At 36.8% G+C, this 18,065-nt stretch overlaps 1 protein-coding gene across 2 annotated transcripts in view; it reads right to left on the bottom strand.

Moving 5' to 3' along the window:
* WDFY2 (WD repeat and FYVE domain containing 2) overlaps window positions 1-18,065 on the bottom strand; it is a 171,156-nt gene that overhangs the window by 44,265 nt on the left and 108,826 nt on the right. For both annotated transcript variants that reach the window (XM_029209766.1, XM_029209765.1), the window contains exon 4: window positions 2,807-2,861. In XM_029209766.1, the coding sequence (XP_029065599.1) occupies window positions 2,807-2,861 (55 nt within the window). The remainder of the gene's footprint in view (window positions 1-2,806; window positions 2,862-18,065) is intronic.

Here is an 18,065-nt window from a genome sequence, read left to right as displayed (position 1 = left end):
AATGGTTCACTTTCAACTGTACCCACGTCTATTGCAGGCAGAAAGTGGTCCCCAGCGCTTCGCTCCCTTTTCTCATGAAGGGGCCTTTGATCTTTCTGTTACTTTGTAAGTCCAAGGGGTTGACAGTAGCCCAGAAGATAAGGGGGTTTACAGCCCTCTGAGCTGCCAGAGGAGGAGACAGAGGCTCAAAAATGTTACGTGACTTGCTCAAAGCTACATAATCAATGAGTGATGAGGCTAGAATTAAAACCCTAGTCTCTCTGCCAAAGTTGGTTCTCTTTCTCTGTCAGGCTGCCTATGACTACTGAAAAGACAAACAAAAACAAACAAAAAACAAACCCTAAAACTCAAAGCACATAATCTTTCTAAGGTGACAGAATTCTCTTATTCAAAAAGAAACCCTTTGAAGATACATACGTATTGTTAAGCTTCAGGAACCTGGGCTTGAAGCCTGGCTGTACTTCTTAAATAGGAGCCATGACCTTGATCTTACGGAGGAAGCATCCAGTTTCTCACAATTAAGTACAGTTGACTCTTGAACAATGCACATTTGAACCGCGTGGGTCCACTTATACGCAGATGTTTTTCAACAGTAAATACTACAGTACTACATGATCCAAGGTTGGTTGAATCCGCGGATGTGGAGGAACCGTGACACAGAGGAACCTCGATACGGAGGAACTGCGGATACAGAGGCCCGATATAAATTATACATGGATTATCCACTGTGGGGAGGGTTGGTACCCTTTACCACTGCATTATTCAAGGGTCAACTGTATGATGTTAGCTATAGTTTTTTTTTGTTTGTTTTTGTTTTTTTTGTTTTGTGGTACTCGGGCCTCTCACTGCTGTCGCCTCTCCCATTGCGGAGCACAGGCCCTGCGGCCATGGCTCACAGGCCTAGCCGCTCCACGGCATGTGGGATCCTCCTGGACCGGGGCACGAACCCGCGTCCCCTGCATCGGCAGGCGGACTCTCAACCACTGCGCCACCAGGGAAGCCCAGCTATAGTTTTTCATAGACGTTTCTCTCTCAAGTTGAGGAAGTTCCCCTCTATTTGTAATTTGCTGAGAGTTTTTATCATGAATGGGTGTCAGATTTTATCAAATGTTTCTTCTGCGTCCATTAATATGATCACATGATTTTTCTTCTTTAGTCTTTTGATGTGATGGGTTACACTGATTTTCAAAAGTTGAACCAGCTTTGCATATCTGGAATAAACCCCACTTGGTCATCGTGTATAATTCTTTTCATACATTGTTGGATTTGCTAGTATTTTTTTGAAGATTTTTACATCTAAGCTCATGAGAGATACTGGGTTGTAGTTTTCCTTTCTTGTAATGTCTTTGTCTGGTTTTGGTATCACTGACCTTTTAAAAAATGTTAATTGAGATAAAGTTCACATAATATAAAATTCACCATTTAAACCATGTTAAGAGTGTATAATTCACTGATCTTTAGTATATTTACAACGTTGTGCAATCATCATAGAAAATGTACTATTTCCAGAAAGTTCCATCACCTCAAAAAGAAACCCATACCCTCCACTCCCCCTTCCCCATCCCTGGGTAACCACTAATTTACTTTCTGTCTCTATGGATTCTCCTATTCTTGACATTTCATATAACTGTAACCATACAATGTATGGTTTTTTGTGTCTAGTTTCTTTCACTTGGCATGTTTTCAAGATTCATCCACATTGTAGCAGGTATCAGTACTTCATTCCCTTTTTATGGCCAAGTAAGAATTCACTGTATTGATACACTACATTTTGTTTATCCATTCATTCATACATGAACATTTAGGTTGTTTCCACTTTTTGGCTATTGTGAATAATGCTGCTATACATAAGGGTATAAAAATATCTGTCCCTGCTTTCATTTCTTTTGGGAATAAACCTCACTTGGTTGTGACGTACTTACCTTTTTATATATTGCTGAATTTGATCTGCTGAAATTTTGTGTAGATGTTTTTGCATCTATTTTCATGGGGGATGCATAGATACTATGCATGTCTTGTTCACTATTATAATTCTCAGTTATTGGGACACAATAGGTACTCAATAAATACTGGATAAGTGATATGTGAAAAAAAATTAAAGAATAAATCCATAGGGAAATGAATTTTGGCTCAAAATCTAGAAATAAAGAACTCAATGCTTAGAATTTTCCAAAATCAGGAGGAGCTGCTATGTCTTTGGAGGGTATCAGAGGAGAGGCTGGATGATCATGAATGAGGTCACGAGATTTGGAAGAAATGACGTCTAAGTGAAATGACGTCTACCTCTAATGTTCTGACCCCTGACATTGGCCTGGATGAAAAAAATCGTCAGTGAAAATTGCTCCTGATCTATACTATATAAAGGGCTTGCAGTACACTGCCAATGTTGAAGACACAATAAAACCTGAATTCCTTCCCTTAGACAATATGAACACTTTCAGCCTTTTAAAATATTTACCCAATAATGAAATGAGCTCCATGGAAAGCCAACCCTGGATCCCGCTCTCCAAGTCTTCTGCAGGGTTTCCAGGCAGTGGGGCGGAGCGGGCAGACAAAGGACAAAGGCTGTACGTTCTGGAGTCACACAGACCTGGTCTGGCTTCACACTTTACCAGCTACAAGACCACACGCCCAATCTCTTTGGGCCTCTGCTTCTTAATTCAAAAATGGGGATAATATTCACCACAAAGCGTAGCTGTTTTGTTCCCGCTGACTGCTGTAAAGTTAAGTCCTCTCTTGTGGCAGTGGAAGCCACTGAGAAACATTTCACGGTCTAAGACAATGAAAACACTGCTCTCGTTCCTACCTTGATAGTTTTTCACAGGAGTCATCTTGTTATAATCTTCTGATAGAAGAAACTCCTGCAAAAGAGAAGCAAAATATTAAGCAAAAAGAAATTCTGTAAGTGGATAAATATGTTTTGGTAAAACCGGATTGTATGAAGCAAACATCATCACAGAATTATATCTAACATGAATATTTTGCCAATCAACTCAGCATTTTCTGTACCTCTTTAAAAGTAACAATCATAATTACAATCCAATGCAATTATCATAGTTTTTACCTTATAACTCTGAAGTTGATTTTTTTTTTTCAAGTATACATGAGAAGAAAACTGGATCAAGTTCAAAGTCCTGATCCTGGTCAATTTTGAAGGTAAATCCAATTCAAATTACTTTTCTCTCTGTGGTGCCACAACTGAAATTTTGCAAGGCTCTGGCCAGTGAGCAAACGGAGGGCAACCCTCTACTAGGGAAATAAATGAGTTATTTTAAAGATTCTGTTTCTAATAACAGTAGCTTATTTCCTGGTACAACAAGCTTCTCAAGGCTGCATCTTACTCATCCCTATATCCCTACGGCACCCGGCACAGTGCTTTGGTACAGTAGGTAGTCAACAAATAGTGAAAAAATGGACATGTAAAAGGTATCTTCCAATCTGACGAGGTTAGTTTGGATATCTATCAAATGTACTCAAAAATATCAGTTTCTATATAACACACTGTGTGTACTCTTTGTGAGGACACATAGGAGGTGATTTTGTGTGTGAGTATGTTTGCATGCTTCACCTAAGCACATACAATGACCTATATGTAGAAGCCAACCAAGTGTTTATAAGCCCCAGCCAGGTTTTGAGTCCCTTACCTTCTTTCAAATGCAAAATGCCCATATAGTCTTAAACAGTAGGCTGTCAAATATAAGGAGAGCTGTGAAGTGTAATAAATTGATGGCTTTATCTGAACTTAAAAACAGAACAATGAGTCTTTTCAAAACATTTGGAGGCTTCCAGAATTTCTCCTTGATGACTTCAAGAAAGGTGGTGGGAGGACAGACACAAAGACTCGCGACTTGCAGTCTGGGTATTTACTGAGTTCTTATAGTTTGTGTGATTTTTCAGAAGTAAATAATTATACTGTTTTTGTGATAGATGCCACAAAGTTAAATAATGCACAAGGTGACGCGAGAGAATGAACACGGTAACAAAGCTCCTCTGGGTGTCTGCTTTTCCATCCCAGCCCTCCTTAAGAAGCTTATCTACAAATGGATTTTCTTCACCATGATTGTCTCAGTAATAACATTATTCAACTTGTCACTTTTAAAACTTCGTATCATTATTCCTACAAGGAGCGTCACTATATTCATTTCTCGTTTCTGAAGAGCTAGACTCACAACTGAAGAGAGAAGACTAATTTTTAAAGAAGTCAAGTTGTTTTCCCATAAGGAGCTTACAGTGTGGGTAAGAAGTCACGCATGTGTCTGAGCAACGGTTCAGTACCACCCTTAATCCCCGGCAAGAGTAGCTCAACCCTGGGCCCCATACTTTAGAGTGCCCCAAATTTCCTAACAAACACACAAAACAAATTTCTTAAAGACGACTGTTATTTGAGCAAGTGTTTACTGAGTTCATCTAGTGCATAGGCTATTTTGAATATACTGAACTGGTTCTTTAGCTTGGGGAAAAGGTACATTCATTCCTTTTGGAAACAGGCAGGGTATAAAATAAACAACTTGTAGATCTGTGCTTAAGGTTAACATACACATACACAATACAATTACCAGTTCACTGCATAGGTAAACTTAATTTTTTGTTCATTTGTCTTTCCTATGAAAATAGATACATAATCATGGAGAAAGCATGGGAAATTGCCAGCATTCTTTTTCATTATTACTTTTTTGATCAAAGAAACAATATGCTATCCTAGGAATTGTAAGACTGATAAATACTAAACAGTCTCTTATGATACCACTTCTCAGAGATAATTATTATGGAAAGTATAATTGGAATAATAAAACAAAATATTAATATTATTTAACAATACTTTTTTCTGGTAACAAATCATGCACATCATTCCATATGAGTACATACTTAGCAACTTCAATCTTTTTAATGACTGCATAGGATTTTTTTTTTTCGGTACGCGGGCCTCTCACTGTTGTGGTCTCTCCCGTTGCAGAGCACAGGCTCCGGATGCGCAGGCTCAGTGGCCATGGCTCACGGGCCTAGCCGCTCTGCAGCACGTGGGATGTTCCCAGACCAGGGCACGAACCTGCATCCCCTGCATCGGCAGGCGGACTCTCAACCACTGCGCCACCAGGAAAGCCCTGCATAGGATGTTTTTAATGTCCTTCTATTGACAAATGTTTACACTGCTTCCAGTTTTCCTTATTAAAAAAATATCACATGAACCCACAGCCAACATCATTCTCAATGGTGAAAAACTGAAACCATTTCCTCTAAGATCAGGAACAAGACAAAGTTGCCTACTCTCACCGCTATTATTCAACACAGTTTTGGAAGTTTTAGCCACAGCAATCAGAAAAGAAAAAGAAATAAAAGGAATCCAAATTGGAAAAGAAGAAGTAAAGTTGTCACTGTTTGCAGATGACATGATACTATTCATACAGAATCCTAAAGATGCTACCAGAAAGCTACTAGAGCTAATCAATGAATTTGGTAGAGTAGCAGGATACAAAATTAATGCACAGAAATCTCTTGCATTCCTACACACTAATGATGAAAAGTCTGAAAGAGAAATTAAAGAAACACTCCCATTTACCACTGCAACAAAAAGAATAAAATACCTAGGTATAAACCCACCTAAGGAGACAAAAACCTGTATGCAGAAAACTATACAACACTGATGAAAGAAATTAAAGATGATACAAACAGATGGAGAGATATACCATGTTCTTGGATTGGAAGAATCAACACTGTGAAAATGACTAAATTACCCAAAGCAATCTACAGATTCAATGCAATCCCTATCAAACTGCCAATGGCATTTTTCACACAACTAGAACAAAAACTTGTACAATTTGTATGGAAACACAAAAGACCCCAAATAGCAAAAGCAATCTTGAGAAAGAAAAATGGAGCTGGAGGAATCAGGCTCCCTGACTTCAGACTATACTACAAAGCTACAGTAATCAAGACAGTATGGTACTGGCACAAAAACAGAAATATAGATCAACAGAACAGAATAGAAAGCTCAGAGATAAACCCACACACATATGGTCACCTTATCTTTGATAAAGGAGGCAAGAGTATACAATGGAGAAAAGACAGCCTCTTCAATAAGTGGTGCTGGGAAAACTGGAGAGCTACTTGTAAAAGAATGTAACATGTAGCTAAAATATACATGTAGTATAAAATATACATATAACATGTAGCTAAAAATAAACTCAAAATGGATTAAAGACCTAAATGTAAGGCCAGACACTATAAAACTCTTAGAGGAAAACATAGGCAGAACACTCTATTACATAAATCACAGCAAGATCCTTTTTGACCCACCTCCTAGAGAAATGGAAATAAAAATAAAAATAAACAAATGGGACCTAATGGAACTTAAAAGCTTTTGCACAGCAAAGGAAACCATAAAAAAGATGAGAAGACAACCCTTAGAATGGGAGAAAATATTTGCAAACAAAGCAACTGACAAAGGATTAATCTCCAAAATATACAAGCAGCTCATGCAGCTTAATATCAAACAAACAACCCAATCCAAAAATGGGCAGAAGACCTAAATAGACACTTCTCCAAAGAAGATAAACAGATTGCCAACGAACACATGAAAAGATGCTCAACATCACTAATCGTTAGAGAAATGCAAATCAAAACTACAATGAGGTATCACCTTACACTGGTAAGAATGGCCATCATCAAAAAATCTACAAACAATAAACGCTGGAGAGGGTGTGGAGAAAAGGGAACCCTCTTGCACTGTCGGTGGGAATGTAAATTGATACAGCCACTATGGAGAACAGTATGGAGGTTCCTTTAAAAACTAAAAATAGAACTACCATATGACTTAGCAATCCCGCTACTGGGCATATACCCTGAGAAAACCATAATTCAAAAAGAGTCATGTACCACAATGCTCATTGCAGCACTATTTACAATAGCCAGGACATGGAAGCAACCTAAGTGTCCACTGACAGATGAATGGATAAAGAAGATGTGGTACATATATACAATGGAATATTATTCAGCCATAAAAAGAAACGGAATTGAATTATTTGTGGTGAGGTGGATGGACCTAGAGTCTGTCATACAGAGTGAAGTAAGTCAGAAAGAGAAAAACAAATACTGTATGCTAACACATATATATGGAATCTAAAATTAAAAAAAAGGTTCTGATGAACCTAGGGGACAAGAATAAAGACACAGATGTAGAGAATGGACTTGAGGTCATGGGGAGGGGGAAGGGTAAACTGGGAGGAAGTGAGAGAGTAGCAGTGACATATATACACTACCAAATGTAAAATAGATAGCTAGTGGGAAGCAGCTACACAGCACAGGGAGATCAGCTCGGTGCTTTGCGACCACCTAGAGGGATGGGATAAGGAGGGTGAGAGGGAGATGCAAGAGGGAGGGGATATGGGGATATACGTATGCATATAGCTGATTCACTTTGTTATACAGCAGAAACTAACACAACAATGTAAAGCAATTATACTGCAATAAAGATGTTAGAAAAAAATATCACAGGGTCAATCAATTTATGACAAAGAAACCAAGAATATACAATGGGGAAAGGAGAGTCTCTTCAATAAACTGTTGGGAAAACTGTACAGTCACATGCAAAACAATGAAACTGGACCACTATCTTATACCATATACAAAAATTAACTTAAAATGGATTGAAGACTTGAACATGAGACCTGACCATAAGACGCCTAGAAGAAAACATAGGTGGTAAGTTCCTTGACATTGGTCTTGGTGATGATTTTTTGGATATGATACCAAAAGCAAAGGCAACACGAACAAAATTAAACAAGTGGAACTACATCAAACTGAAAATCTGCACAGCAAAGGAAACCATCAACAAAACAAAAAAGTGACCTACTGAACGAGAGAAGATATTTGCAAATCATATATCTGATAATAGATTATATCCAAAATATATAAAGAACTCAAACAAATCAATAAAAAAACCACAAATAATATGATTTAAAACTGGGCAGAGGATCTGAACAGAAATTTTTCCAAAGAAGACATACAGATGGCCAACAGGTAGATGAAAAAGTGCTCAACATCACTAATCATGTGGGAAATGTAATTCAAAACCATAATGAGATATCACCTCACACCTGTTAGAATGGCCATTATCAAAAAGATAAAAGACAACAAGTGTTGGCAAGCATGTGGAGAAAAGGGAACCCTTCTGTATTGTTGGTAGGAGTGTAAACGGGTGCAGCCACGATGGAAAACAGTATGGAGGGTCCTCAAAAAGTTAAAAATAGAACTACCATATGATCCAGCTATTCCTCAGGGTATTTAACCAAAGAAAACAAAAATACTGACCTGAAAACATATATATACTCCCATGTTCATTGCAGCATTATTTACAAATAGCCAAGACATGGAAGCAACCTAAGTGTCCATGGATGGATAAATGGATAGAGAAAATGTGATATATAACTACAATGGAATATTATTCAGCCATAAAAAAAACTTCTTGCCATCGGTGACAACATGGATGGACCTTGAGGGCATTATGCTAAGTGAAATACGGCAGACAGAGAAAGATAAATACCATATGATCTTGCTTACATGTGGAATCGTTAACAAAACAAAACAAAACACCCCAAAGAAAACTGAACTCGTGGATACAGAGGACAGACTGGTGGTTGCCAGGGGCAGGGCAGGGTGGGATGATCAAAAGGGGTGAAGGTGATCAAAAGGTACAAACTTCCAGTTACAAAATAAATCCTGAGATATGTACAATCTGGTGACTATAATTAAAAATACTGCATTGTATATCTGAAAGTTGCTAAGAGAGTAGATCTTAAAAGTTCTCATCACAAGAAAAAAAATGTGTAACTGTGTGTGGTGATGAATGTTAAACAGGCTTGTGGTGATCATTTTGCCATATATACAAATACTGAATCATTATGTTGTATACTTGAAACTAATATAATGTTATATGTCAATTATCTTAATTAAAAATGAGTTGTGTATAAATATAATCACATAAAATGTACTGTATCTCTTTATATTTCTAGCAGTATTTCAATAAAATAAAGTTCTAGAAGTAGAATTGCTGGACCAGAGGATATGACCATTTAAATTTGATAGATATTACCAAATTGACTTTATAAACGATTTTATCTACTAAACTTACAAACAATATAATGTAAAAGTTTGGCTGAAGCTTAGATTATCTTGTTGGGATTGACCAATCAAAGATATACACATTTTAAATTATCTTATCCATCTCTCTACCCTCCCTTCTTTATATTCAGCTGTCTACATATCTATCATCCTAATTTTTATTTTTTAAGAGCATTTTTAGATTCACAGCAAGATTGAGAGGAAAGTACAGAGATTTTTCATAAAGCCTCTGTCCTCACACATGCAGTCTCCCTCTTTATCAACATCCCACGGCAGAGTGGTACATTTGTTATAATTGATGACCTACACTGACACATCATTATCACCCGAAACCCACAGTTTACACTAGGCTTCACTCTTGGTGTTATAAATTCTGTGGATTTTGACAAATGTAAAATGACATCTATCCACAATTAGAGTATAATACAGAGTATTTTCACGCCCTAAAGATCCTCTGTGCTCTGCCTATTCATCTTTCTCTCCCGCTTAAGCCCTGGCACTACTGATCTATTCACCATCTCCAAAGTTTTGCCTTTTCCAGATTGCCATAGAGTTGGAATCATACACTAGGCAGCCTTTTCAGATGGTCTTCGTTTATTTACTAATATGCATTTAAGTTTCCTCCATGTCTTTGCATGGCTTGATTGCTCATTTCTTTTTAGCACTGAATAATATTCCATTTACAGGATGTACCACAGTTTACTAATCCATTCATCTACTAAAGGACATCTTGGTTGCTTCCAAGTTTTGACAATTGTAGATAAAGCTGCTATAAACATCTGTGTGAGCGTTTTTGTGTGAACATAATTTTTCAACTCCTTTGGGTAAATACCAAGGATTGGTGGGTTGTATGGTGGGATTGCAATGAATCTATAGATCAAATTGGGAAGAATTGAAATCCTGACAGTATTGAGTGTTCCTATCTATGAACATGGAATATCTATTTGTTTAGTTCTTTGATTTAGTTCACCAGAGTTTCATAGTTTTCCTCATATAGATCTTGTACATATTTTGTTAGATTTACAATAAACTAATTCATCTTTTGGGGTGCTAATGTAAATGGTGTTGTGTTTTTAATTTCAATTTCTACTTGTTCATTGCCGATATACAAGAAATGACTGATTTTTGTATATTAACCTTGAATCCTGAAACCTCAATATAACTGCTTATAAGTTCCACGAGTTTTTTTTTAATCAATTCTTTTAGATTTTCTACATAAATGATCATGATCTCTGCAAACAAGATAGTCTTATTTCTTCCTTCCCAATCAGTATACCTTTTATTTCCATTTTTTTGTCTTATGCATTAGCTAGAACTTCTAGTACAATGTTGAAAAGGAATCATGAGAAGGAATCAATGTTGAAAAGGAATCATTAGCCTTGCCTGGAACCTGATTTTAGGGAAAGCTGCTGGGTTCTCATCACACCTGTTTTTAATGCTCACAGTAATAGATCAAACAATACAGTATATATAAGGAAGAGGTTAGTAATTATCTCTACCCTCTGTCTCAATCCTTTGAAGGAATCAGTGTTTGTTAAAGGTCTGTGGTATCCTTCCACATCTTTTTTTTTTTTCTAAAGAAAACCCTTATGCAAACATATATAGTTTTTTTGGTTTGTTTTGCTGTACAAAATAGGATCACACTATAGGTATTATTCTACAACTTGCTCTTTTCATTTATAATATATCAGAACTATCTTTCCAGGACAAAACACACTCCAAAATATGGATATGCCATATTTTATTCAAGTATCCCCCATTAAATCGACTTTATTCTGCTTGTCTCCTATTTTTTACTATTGCAAAAATACGGCAAGAAATGTCTTTGAATGCATAAACATATGAACTAATGTATATGTTGAAAAGATTGCTGGCCTCAAAGACTGTGTACACTTAATACTTTAATAAACTCTACCAGATCACTTTCTAGATGTATGCAGTATTTCATTTCCCCACCATCCGGCCCTCATACGACAGCATATTTCCCCATATCTCATCAGCATTAGATATTACTCATCTTTTCAATTTTTTGTCAAATTAATGTACAAAACAGTTATAACTCACTATGGTTTAGTACGTATTACCCTAACTGCTTATGAGTCAGAGCACTTTTTATATGTTTATTTGCCATATTCATTTCTTGTTTTATGAATTTTGTCTTCAAATTCTACTGCAGCCTGGTTTCCTAAAAAGTAGAGTTAGAGGTGAAACTTAAGTGCTATTTCTTTGTTTGGAGATGTGATATCAGTGGTCTGAGTGAGGGGGAAGCAAAGTGAAGCAAAAAAAGATGAATGGTGTATCACTAAGCTCGGCCGTGTTTCATGAAGAACCCAGCTAGTTCTCCAGCATATAATAGGTCTCTGGACAGAACAAACACCAGAATTTGGAAGAATCCATTGGAGAGGGGGATGAAGAGGGAATTTATCTGCCAGCTCTCTCCTCCCTTGTTTTGAAATTTGATCACAACTCCACAGAACTTATTTCCCCCCTCCTTCTGCCTATCCTTGTTAGCAGCCACTAGGGGAAGTCAGAGTTTAGGCCTTGCCAGAGCTGTACTTCATACAACTCAGAAAGCCACTGAGGATATCTTCTTTGAGTTTTGGTTTAAAGATAACAAAGCACAGTAGTAGGTAAGAGTTCAGAGCTCGGGCACTGGAGCCAAACTGTCTGGTTTAAATCCCAGCTAAGGGCTTCCCTGGTGGCGCAGTGGTTAAGAATCCGCCTGCCAATGTAGGGGACACGGGTTTGAGCCCTGTCCGGGAAGATCCCACATGCTGTGAAGCAACTAAGCCCACGCGCCACAGCTACTGAGCCTGCGCTCTAGAGCCCGTGAGCCATAACTGCTGAGCCCGCGTGCCACAACTACTGAGCCCACGTGCCACAACTACTGAGCCCACGTGCCACAACTACTGAAGCCCGCGCGCCTAGAGCCCGTGCTCCACAACAAGAGAAGCCACTGCAGTGAGAAGCCCGCGCACCGCAATGAAGAGTAGCCCCCGCTCGCCGCAACCAAATAAAGCCTGCGCACCGCAAAAAAGACCCAACACAGCCAAAAATAAAAATAAAAAATAAATAAATTTAAATCCCAGCTAAAACATGTACTAGTTACATGACCTTGGACAAGTTACTCAAGATTTCCGTGATTTGGTTTTCTTCTCTGTAATAGCTTCATAAGACTGCAGTAAGGATTAGTTAATCCTTATGAAGCATTTAAAACAGTGCCTGGCACACAGTAAGTACTCTTTGCGAGTTACGTTAAATAAATAAATGCTACCTTTGGAAAATGAATTAAGCATCTTACCTTAAAAAAAAAATCTTCTGGAATATAATGAACAATTCTGATTGAAGAATTAGAGAGAATTCAGCTATAAAATCGTGAATGCCTGGTCCTTTTAAAAATAGCAACTTTTAAACAATTTTTCTAATTTCAGTTATTGGTCTATGGAAGCTTTCTACCTCTCCTTGAGTCAAATTTATTAATTTATTTTTGTTATAAAATCATACATTTTCAGGACTTCCCTGGTGGTCCAGTGGCTAAGACTCCATGCTCCCAATGCAGGGGGCCTGGGTTCGATCCCTGGCCACACCGTAAGGCATGCGGGATCTTAGTTCCCCAACCAGGGATGGAACCCACGCCCCCTGCAATGGAAGCGCGGAGTCTTAACCACTGGACCGCCAGGGGAGTCCCAGGAGCTGCAACCTTTCTGAGGTCCACTTCCACAAGCAAATTTCAGGTTTTTTTCCAGGTAAAGTTCTGTATATATCGTAATGTTTATGGATTCCCCAACCATTTAATACACGTGTAAAAACTGTGCTAGCATTTTAACGAGTGTCCTATCTTTATTTTTTACGTATCACCAGCAAAGTTGCTTGGTTTTTGTTGTTTGGACAAAGTTTTTGAGTATTGCGTCCCTATTTTCCCCATATGTCCTATGGTTTTAACTGTGTGATTCTGCACAGTGCAGTGATTTTAAAAAACGTATGTTGTGTTATAGCAGAATTAGGTGGTTACAAATATAATGTGGTTGTATCTGTTTTCTTATGCTTAATAGCATCTGCCTTTTATTTTTATAGTTTTCCTTAATGACACGTGCTAGGAATTTATCTATTTTATCAGTACTTCCTAAAACCCAGCTTTTGGTTTTATTTGCTGTCTTTTTGTCTTCCCTATCTCTAATTTCAGTATTTATTTTTATAATTCTCTCTTCCAACCTTCTTTTGGTTTATTTTTATCACTTGTTCATAAATTAAACTGAATGCCTGGTTCACATGTATACATCTTTATTTTAAAGTAGTAATATTTTAAGGTAAAATTGTCTAAATATAGATTTGACTGTATTCCATAGGTTTTGATACAAAGTTGCTTGCTTTTAAAACAATTTCTATATTGTTTTATGAATTACAGAAATATATCACTTATATATTCATTTCCTCTTTAAATTAGGAGTTACTTAGAAAAAACTCTTAATTATAAGCAGTTACATTTATGCCTATTTTTTGTTAATTTCTAGTTTTATTAGCTTATATTCAGTAAACATATAACATTTTTACTTTTTAGAATTTAGTTAAGATTTTTCTTTGTGGTCAAGATTAACGATTTTATAAGTGTTCTGTAGATGAGAAAAAAATGTATTTCATCCAAAGTTCTAGACCTATTTGTATATCCGTCCAATGAAACTTGATGATAATTTTCAAATAGTGTATATTTTTCCTTATTTTTTGTCTATTTGAATTTCAAATTCAGAAATAACTGCACTAGAGAATTGTGCTTTATTTTTAATATTTAATTTCTGATTATAGAAGTAATATGCTTACTATAAACAAAAACTATGGAACAATATCAAGAAGGGAATTTAAATTGTCTATATCTCTACCAAATAGTGATAAATACTGTTAATATTTTGATTATTTTGCTCTTCAATCTTTGCCCTGGTATACATAAGAACACAACTGGAATAGTAGTACTATTGAAGCATTTCCCATGTTATTAAATATTCTTTGAAAACATAAGTTTAATGGCTACATAATATTCCACTGGAAGGCTATATAAGATTTTAACTAATTAGTCCCTGACCATAACGTTTCTAAAACACCAGTTCTTATTACTATAAAAAATTGAGATTATCTTTATAAATAATCTTTGTCTGTTTTTATGATGGTTTTCTTTGGATGGTTTTCTAGAAATGGAATTATTGATATAAAGGTACAAATAGTTCTAAAGCTCTCATTGCATATCACCAATACTTTTTCTAAATAGTTTGTGTCAATTTATGTCCCCTCTATCAGTGTACGAGAGCCTATTTTATTCAATTCTAGCCAATTTGTAATTCTAAATTTGCTATTCCTTAGCTAAAAATAGAATTAAAAAACTTTAACACTTTAAAATGTTTACTAGCCCTTAATATTTCCTCTTTTGTGACTTTTTCTGCTATCTACAGGATTTTAGTGTTTTTATCTATTTGTATATGCTTATCACAGATTGAGCATAGTATCCTTTATCATATTTTAAGCAACTATTTGTTGTTTTCATTTAAATTGTATTCAAGCAGCTTTTTCAGAGTGAGAAATTTTGAATTTTATGTAATCAAATATGATATTTTCCTTTGTGATCTCCAGTTTTAAGCTTACATGTTCTTCCTGATAGAGACTGTTTATAAATGCCCAGTTTGTTTACTTCCAGCTTTTTGTTTTTCTTTTTTAAAGCTTTACTTTGTACATTTAAAGGTGCTTTAAGCTCCTGGAATTTATTTTGGTATAGGACATGAAGTGAAGATTAAAATTCAAAATTGATCTTCTTCTTAAGAGAAAACCAACTGCTTCAGCACTATTTATTTAAAAACTTTTCCCATCCACAACTAATTTCTAATGTCTTCTTTACCATATATTATGTTCTTACATATAATGGGTCTCTTCGGTAGTTATCTAACTCTGCTCTATCGATCTGCTATTCTATTCTTGCGTCAAAATAAAAATGACTTAGTTACTGCAGGTACAAAATATGTGTTAAAAAAAATATATGTGTTAACACAGAAGCTATGTGTGTCCTAATTTCTCTTCTTAAAAAAATGTAGCTAGGTGATCATTATAATAACCTTTTTTGTGACAAAAAGAAAGATCACATGAAGAATTTTGATTGGAATTGCACTAAATCTCTAAATACAGGAAGAACTGACATTTAAAAGTCTTCTTCACTTTATAATTTTCTTCAGCAAAGTTTCACATATTTCTTTTTGAGATCATATTTAGATTTTTGTTAATTTCTGTGAGTGGGATTGTTTTTTCATTCCTCGGTAAACTGAGTAAAAAAAAAAAAGACAGATTTATGATTGCTGTTTTTGGACTAAAACTGAAAAATAGTGATATCACAGTTCCTGGGAGACACTACTGACCCACTAAAAGTCTTGATTTGTGGCAGCTACAGTGACATGATCAATACAGGAGAGGGTACAAGGTTACATGGGACATTTAACACAACTGTAACTGCCAAGGCAGAATGAAGCACCATTCCATTCCTAAGATTTAGAAGGAAAGGAAGAAGGCATGTTTCAGATCAAATTAAGGAAAGATAAGAAAAGAGAAAACAACTGGCAAGACTGGTTATGTCCCAATGTTAAGGGCCGTTATTGATGGAGCTTTGGACTGGGGGTTGCAGCAGAAAACAAAAATGGAGTAATGCTACTAAGCTTCTTCATACATTTTTCAACACTTTTCTACTACTCCTCGTCTCTTTGAATTCCTATGAAAACCAGGTCCTGCAGAATAAGTCAATCAGATGGTAGTATTCCTTTATTTGGGCAACATCGTACTGAAAGGAAAAGTTGCCAATATGCCCTGTCATTAAAGAATGTCAACAAGGCCTGTGCTTGTGTACACACATGCCGTTCTCGACCCTCTCAAGGCACGTTTCACAAGAACGATGATTATTTCCTATGGGTTTATAAAAACTCCTCTGTCAAGTAGATACCAGGGCTCTTGTTTGGTAACAGAGGTCACCTTCACCTGAGTCAAGTTGTTCCTCAGCTTTTTGTCAGTCTAAGAAAGAGGTCAACAGGCAGTACTTTATGTTTTCACTCAAATGAAAGGTATGTTTGGGCTTTTTTTCTGGTCATCCTTAGACTCCTACACATCACAAGTTCCAGGGATGTCCTGGATTCTTCTGGGAAATGCAGGAAGTAATGGAACAGCAGACTAGGATCCAGAGTGCCATGCTGCAGCTTCTGGTTCCATCCAGGGACCAGGCAGGCATGACAGGAGCACAGTATGGCCCAGGTGCTGGAAGAAATTAAAGTATCCGCACCGCTTCAAAGACACCCTAATTTTGTGTGAATGTCAAGGCAGCAGCCCTCACCCTAGACCAAGTATATTTCCTGACCAGTTTTCTTTCTTTCTTCCTCCCTCCCTCTCTCTCTTTCTTTTCTTACAAAGTGATGTTCAACCACTGCAAAATATAAGAACTTTTGAACAATCAATATTAATTAAATTAGCAAGCAAGGAGCTTGCCTCCTCTGCTGTTCCCATGGTTATCCTGACTCTGTCTGAGTTTACAGTAAGGGAATGCTACACAGCTCTAAGCACGGCCCACCTGCTCACTTATCAAGCTTCAGTGAAATAGATCCTGAAGAATTCTAATAATAGAACCATGGTATCTTCCACATTAAAAATATATATAAATATAAAGTTTCTTGCTTTAGTTGAAAGTTTGCCAATGAGCTCTTATTTCTTAAAATATAGCACTACTTGAGGGAGTAGAAATGTCTAAAATCAGATAATTTGCTACTGAGTCTGTTGTGTTTGTTGCATATCAGAACATATAAATTGATTTAATGCTTGATAAATCTAATTATTATAAGGAAAACTGAATCAGAGTCTCTGTATAGGTTTTCCTCTTCCACAGGGGGAAAAAAAAAGTCAAACCAACAGCAAGGTCATACGAAAAATAAACAGGAACTCTTAACTCAGCCCAAACGTGATGAAAAATGAAGGGAGGAATGTCATCAGCTTAACTACCCAGCAAAAGTGTCACAAAGTACACAGCTCTGAGGTACTCCTCTATGTGTGCCTAGGCAAAGCCATTACTGAGGAGAGGAAATATATGAAAAGTTTCTTGAACACATAGGTACTACATTTCTGGTTGGGAACAGAGGTGTCTTCTTCCTGCATCTGCCTTCATAAAGTAGAAATTGATCTAAAGCCAGAATCGTGTTGGGAAGCTCCATATTGGTAAAATTCTCATTTTACATTTCCATGTAAAATCCATTTCTGCTTCTGCTTTAAAAATGTTCAGAACATTGTCAAATATATTACTTAGTACCTCAATTATTAATTTACATGAGGGTGACTGACATTTTTTATTGTGGTAAAAATACGTAATATTGAATTTACCATCTTAACCATTTTTAAGTGTACAGTGGTGTAAAGTATATTCACACTGTTGCACAATGTATCTCTAGGAACTTTTTATGAAACTGAAACTCTATACCCATTAAACACTAATTTCCAGCCCTCCCCCAGCCCTTGGTAACCATCTTTTTTTTTTTTATTTTATGATTTTGACTACTTTAGATACTCCACATGAGGACCATCATACAATATTTGTCTCTTTTTTTTTTGTGGTACGCGGGCCTCTCACTGTTGTGGCTTCTCCCGTTGCGGAGCACAGGCTCCGGACGCACAGGCTCAGCGGCCATGGCTCACGGGCTCAGCCGCTCCGCGGCATGTGGGATCTTCCCGGACTGGGGCACGAACCCGTGTCCCCTGCATCGGCAGGCGGACTCCCAACCACTGCGCCACCAGGGAAGCCCCAATATTTGTCTTTTTGTAACTGGCTGATTTCATAAAGCAAAATGCCCTTTCAGAAAGCTTATTTCATCAATGTTGTAGCATGTGTCAGAATTTCCTTCCTTTTTAAGACTGAATAATATTCTATGTATTTACCACATTAAAAAAAA

This window comes from Monodon monoceros, unplaced genomic scaffold, assembly GCF_005190385.1.
Source record: "Monodon monoceros isolate NGI ecotype Baffin Bay Population unplaced genomic scaffold, NGI_Narwhal_1 Super_Scaffold_8, whole genome shotgun sequence".
Taxonomy (NCBI): Eukaryota; Metazoa; Chordata; class Mammalia; order Artiodactyla; family Monodontidae; genus Monodon; species Monodon monoceros.
Note: the sequence above shows the minus strand (reverse complement) of the source record. Positions and strands in the feature narration are given on the sequence as shown.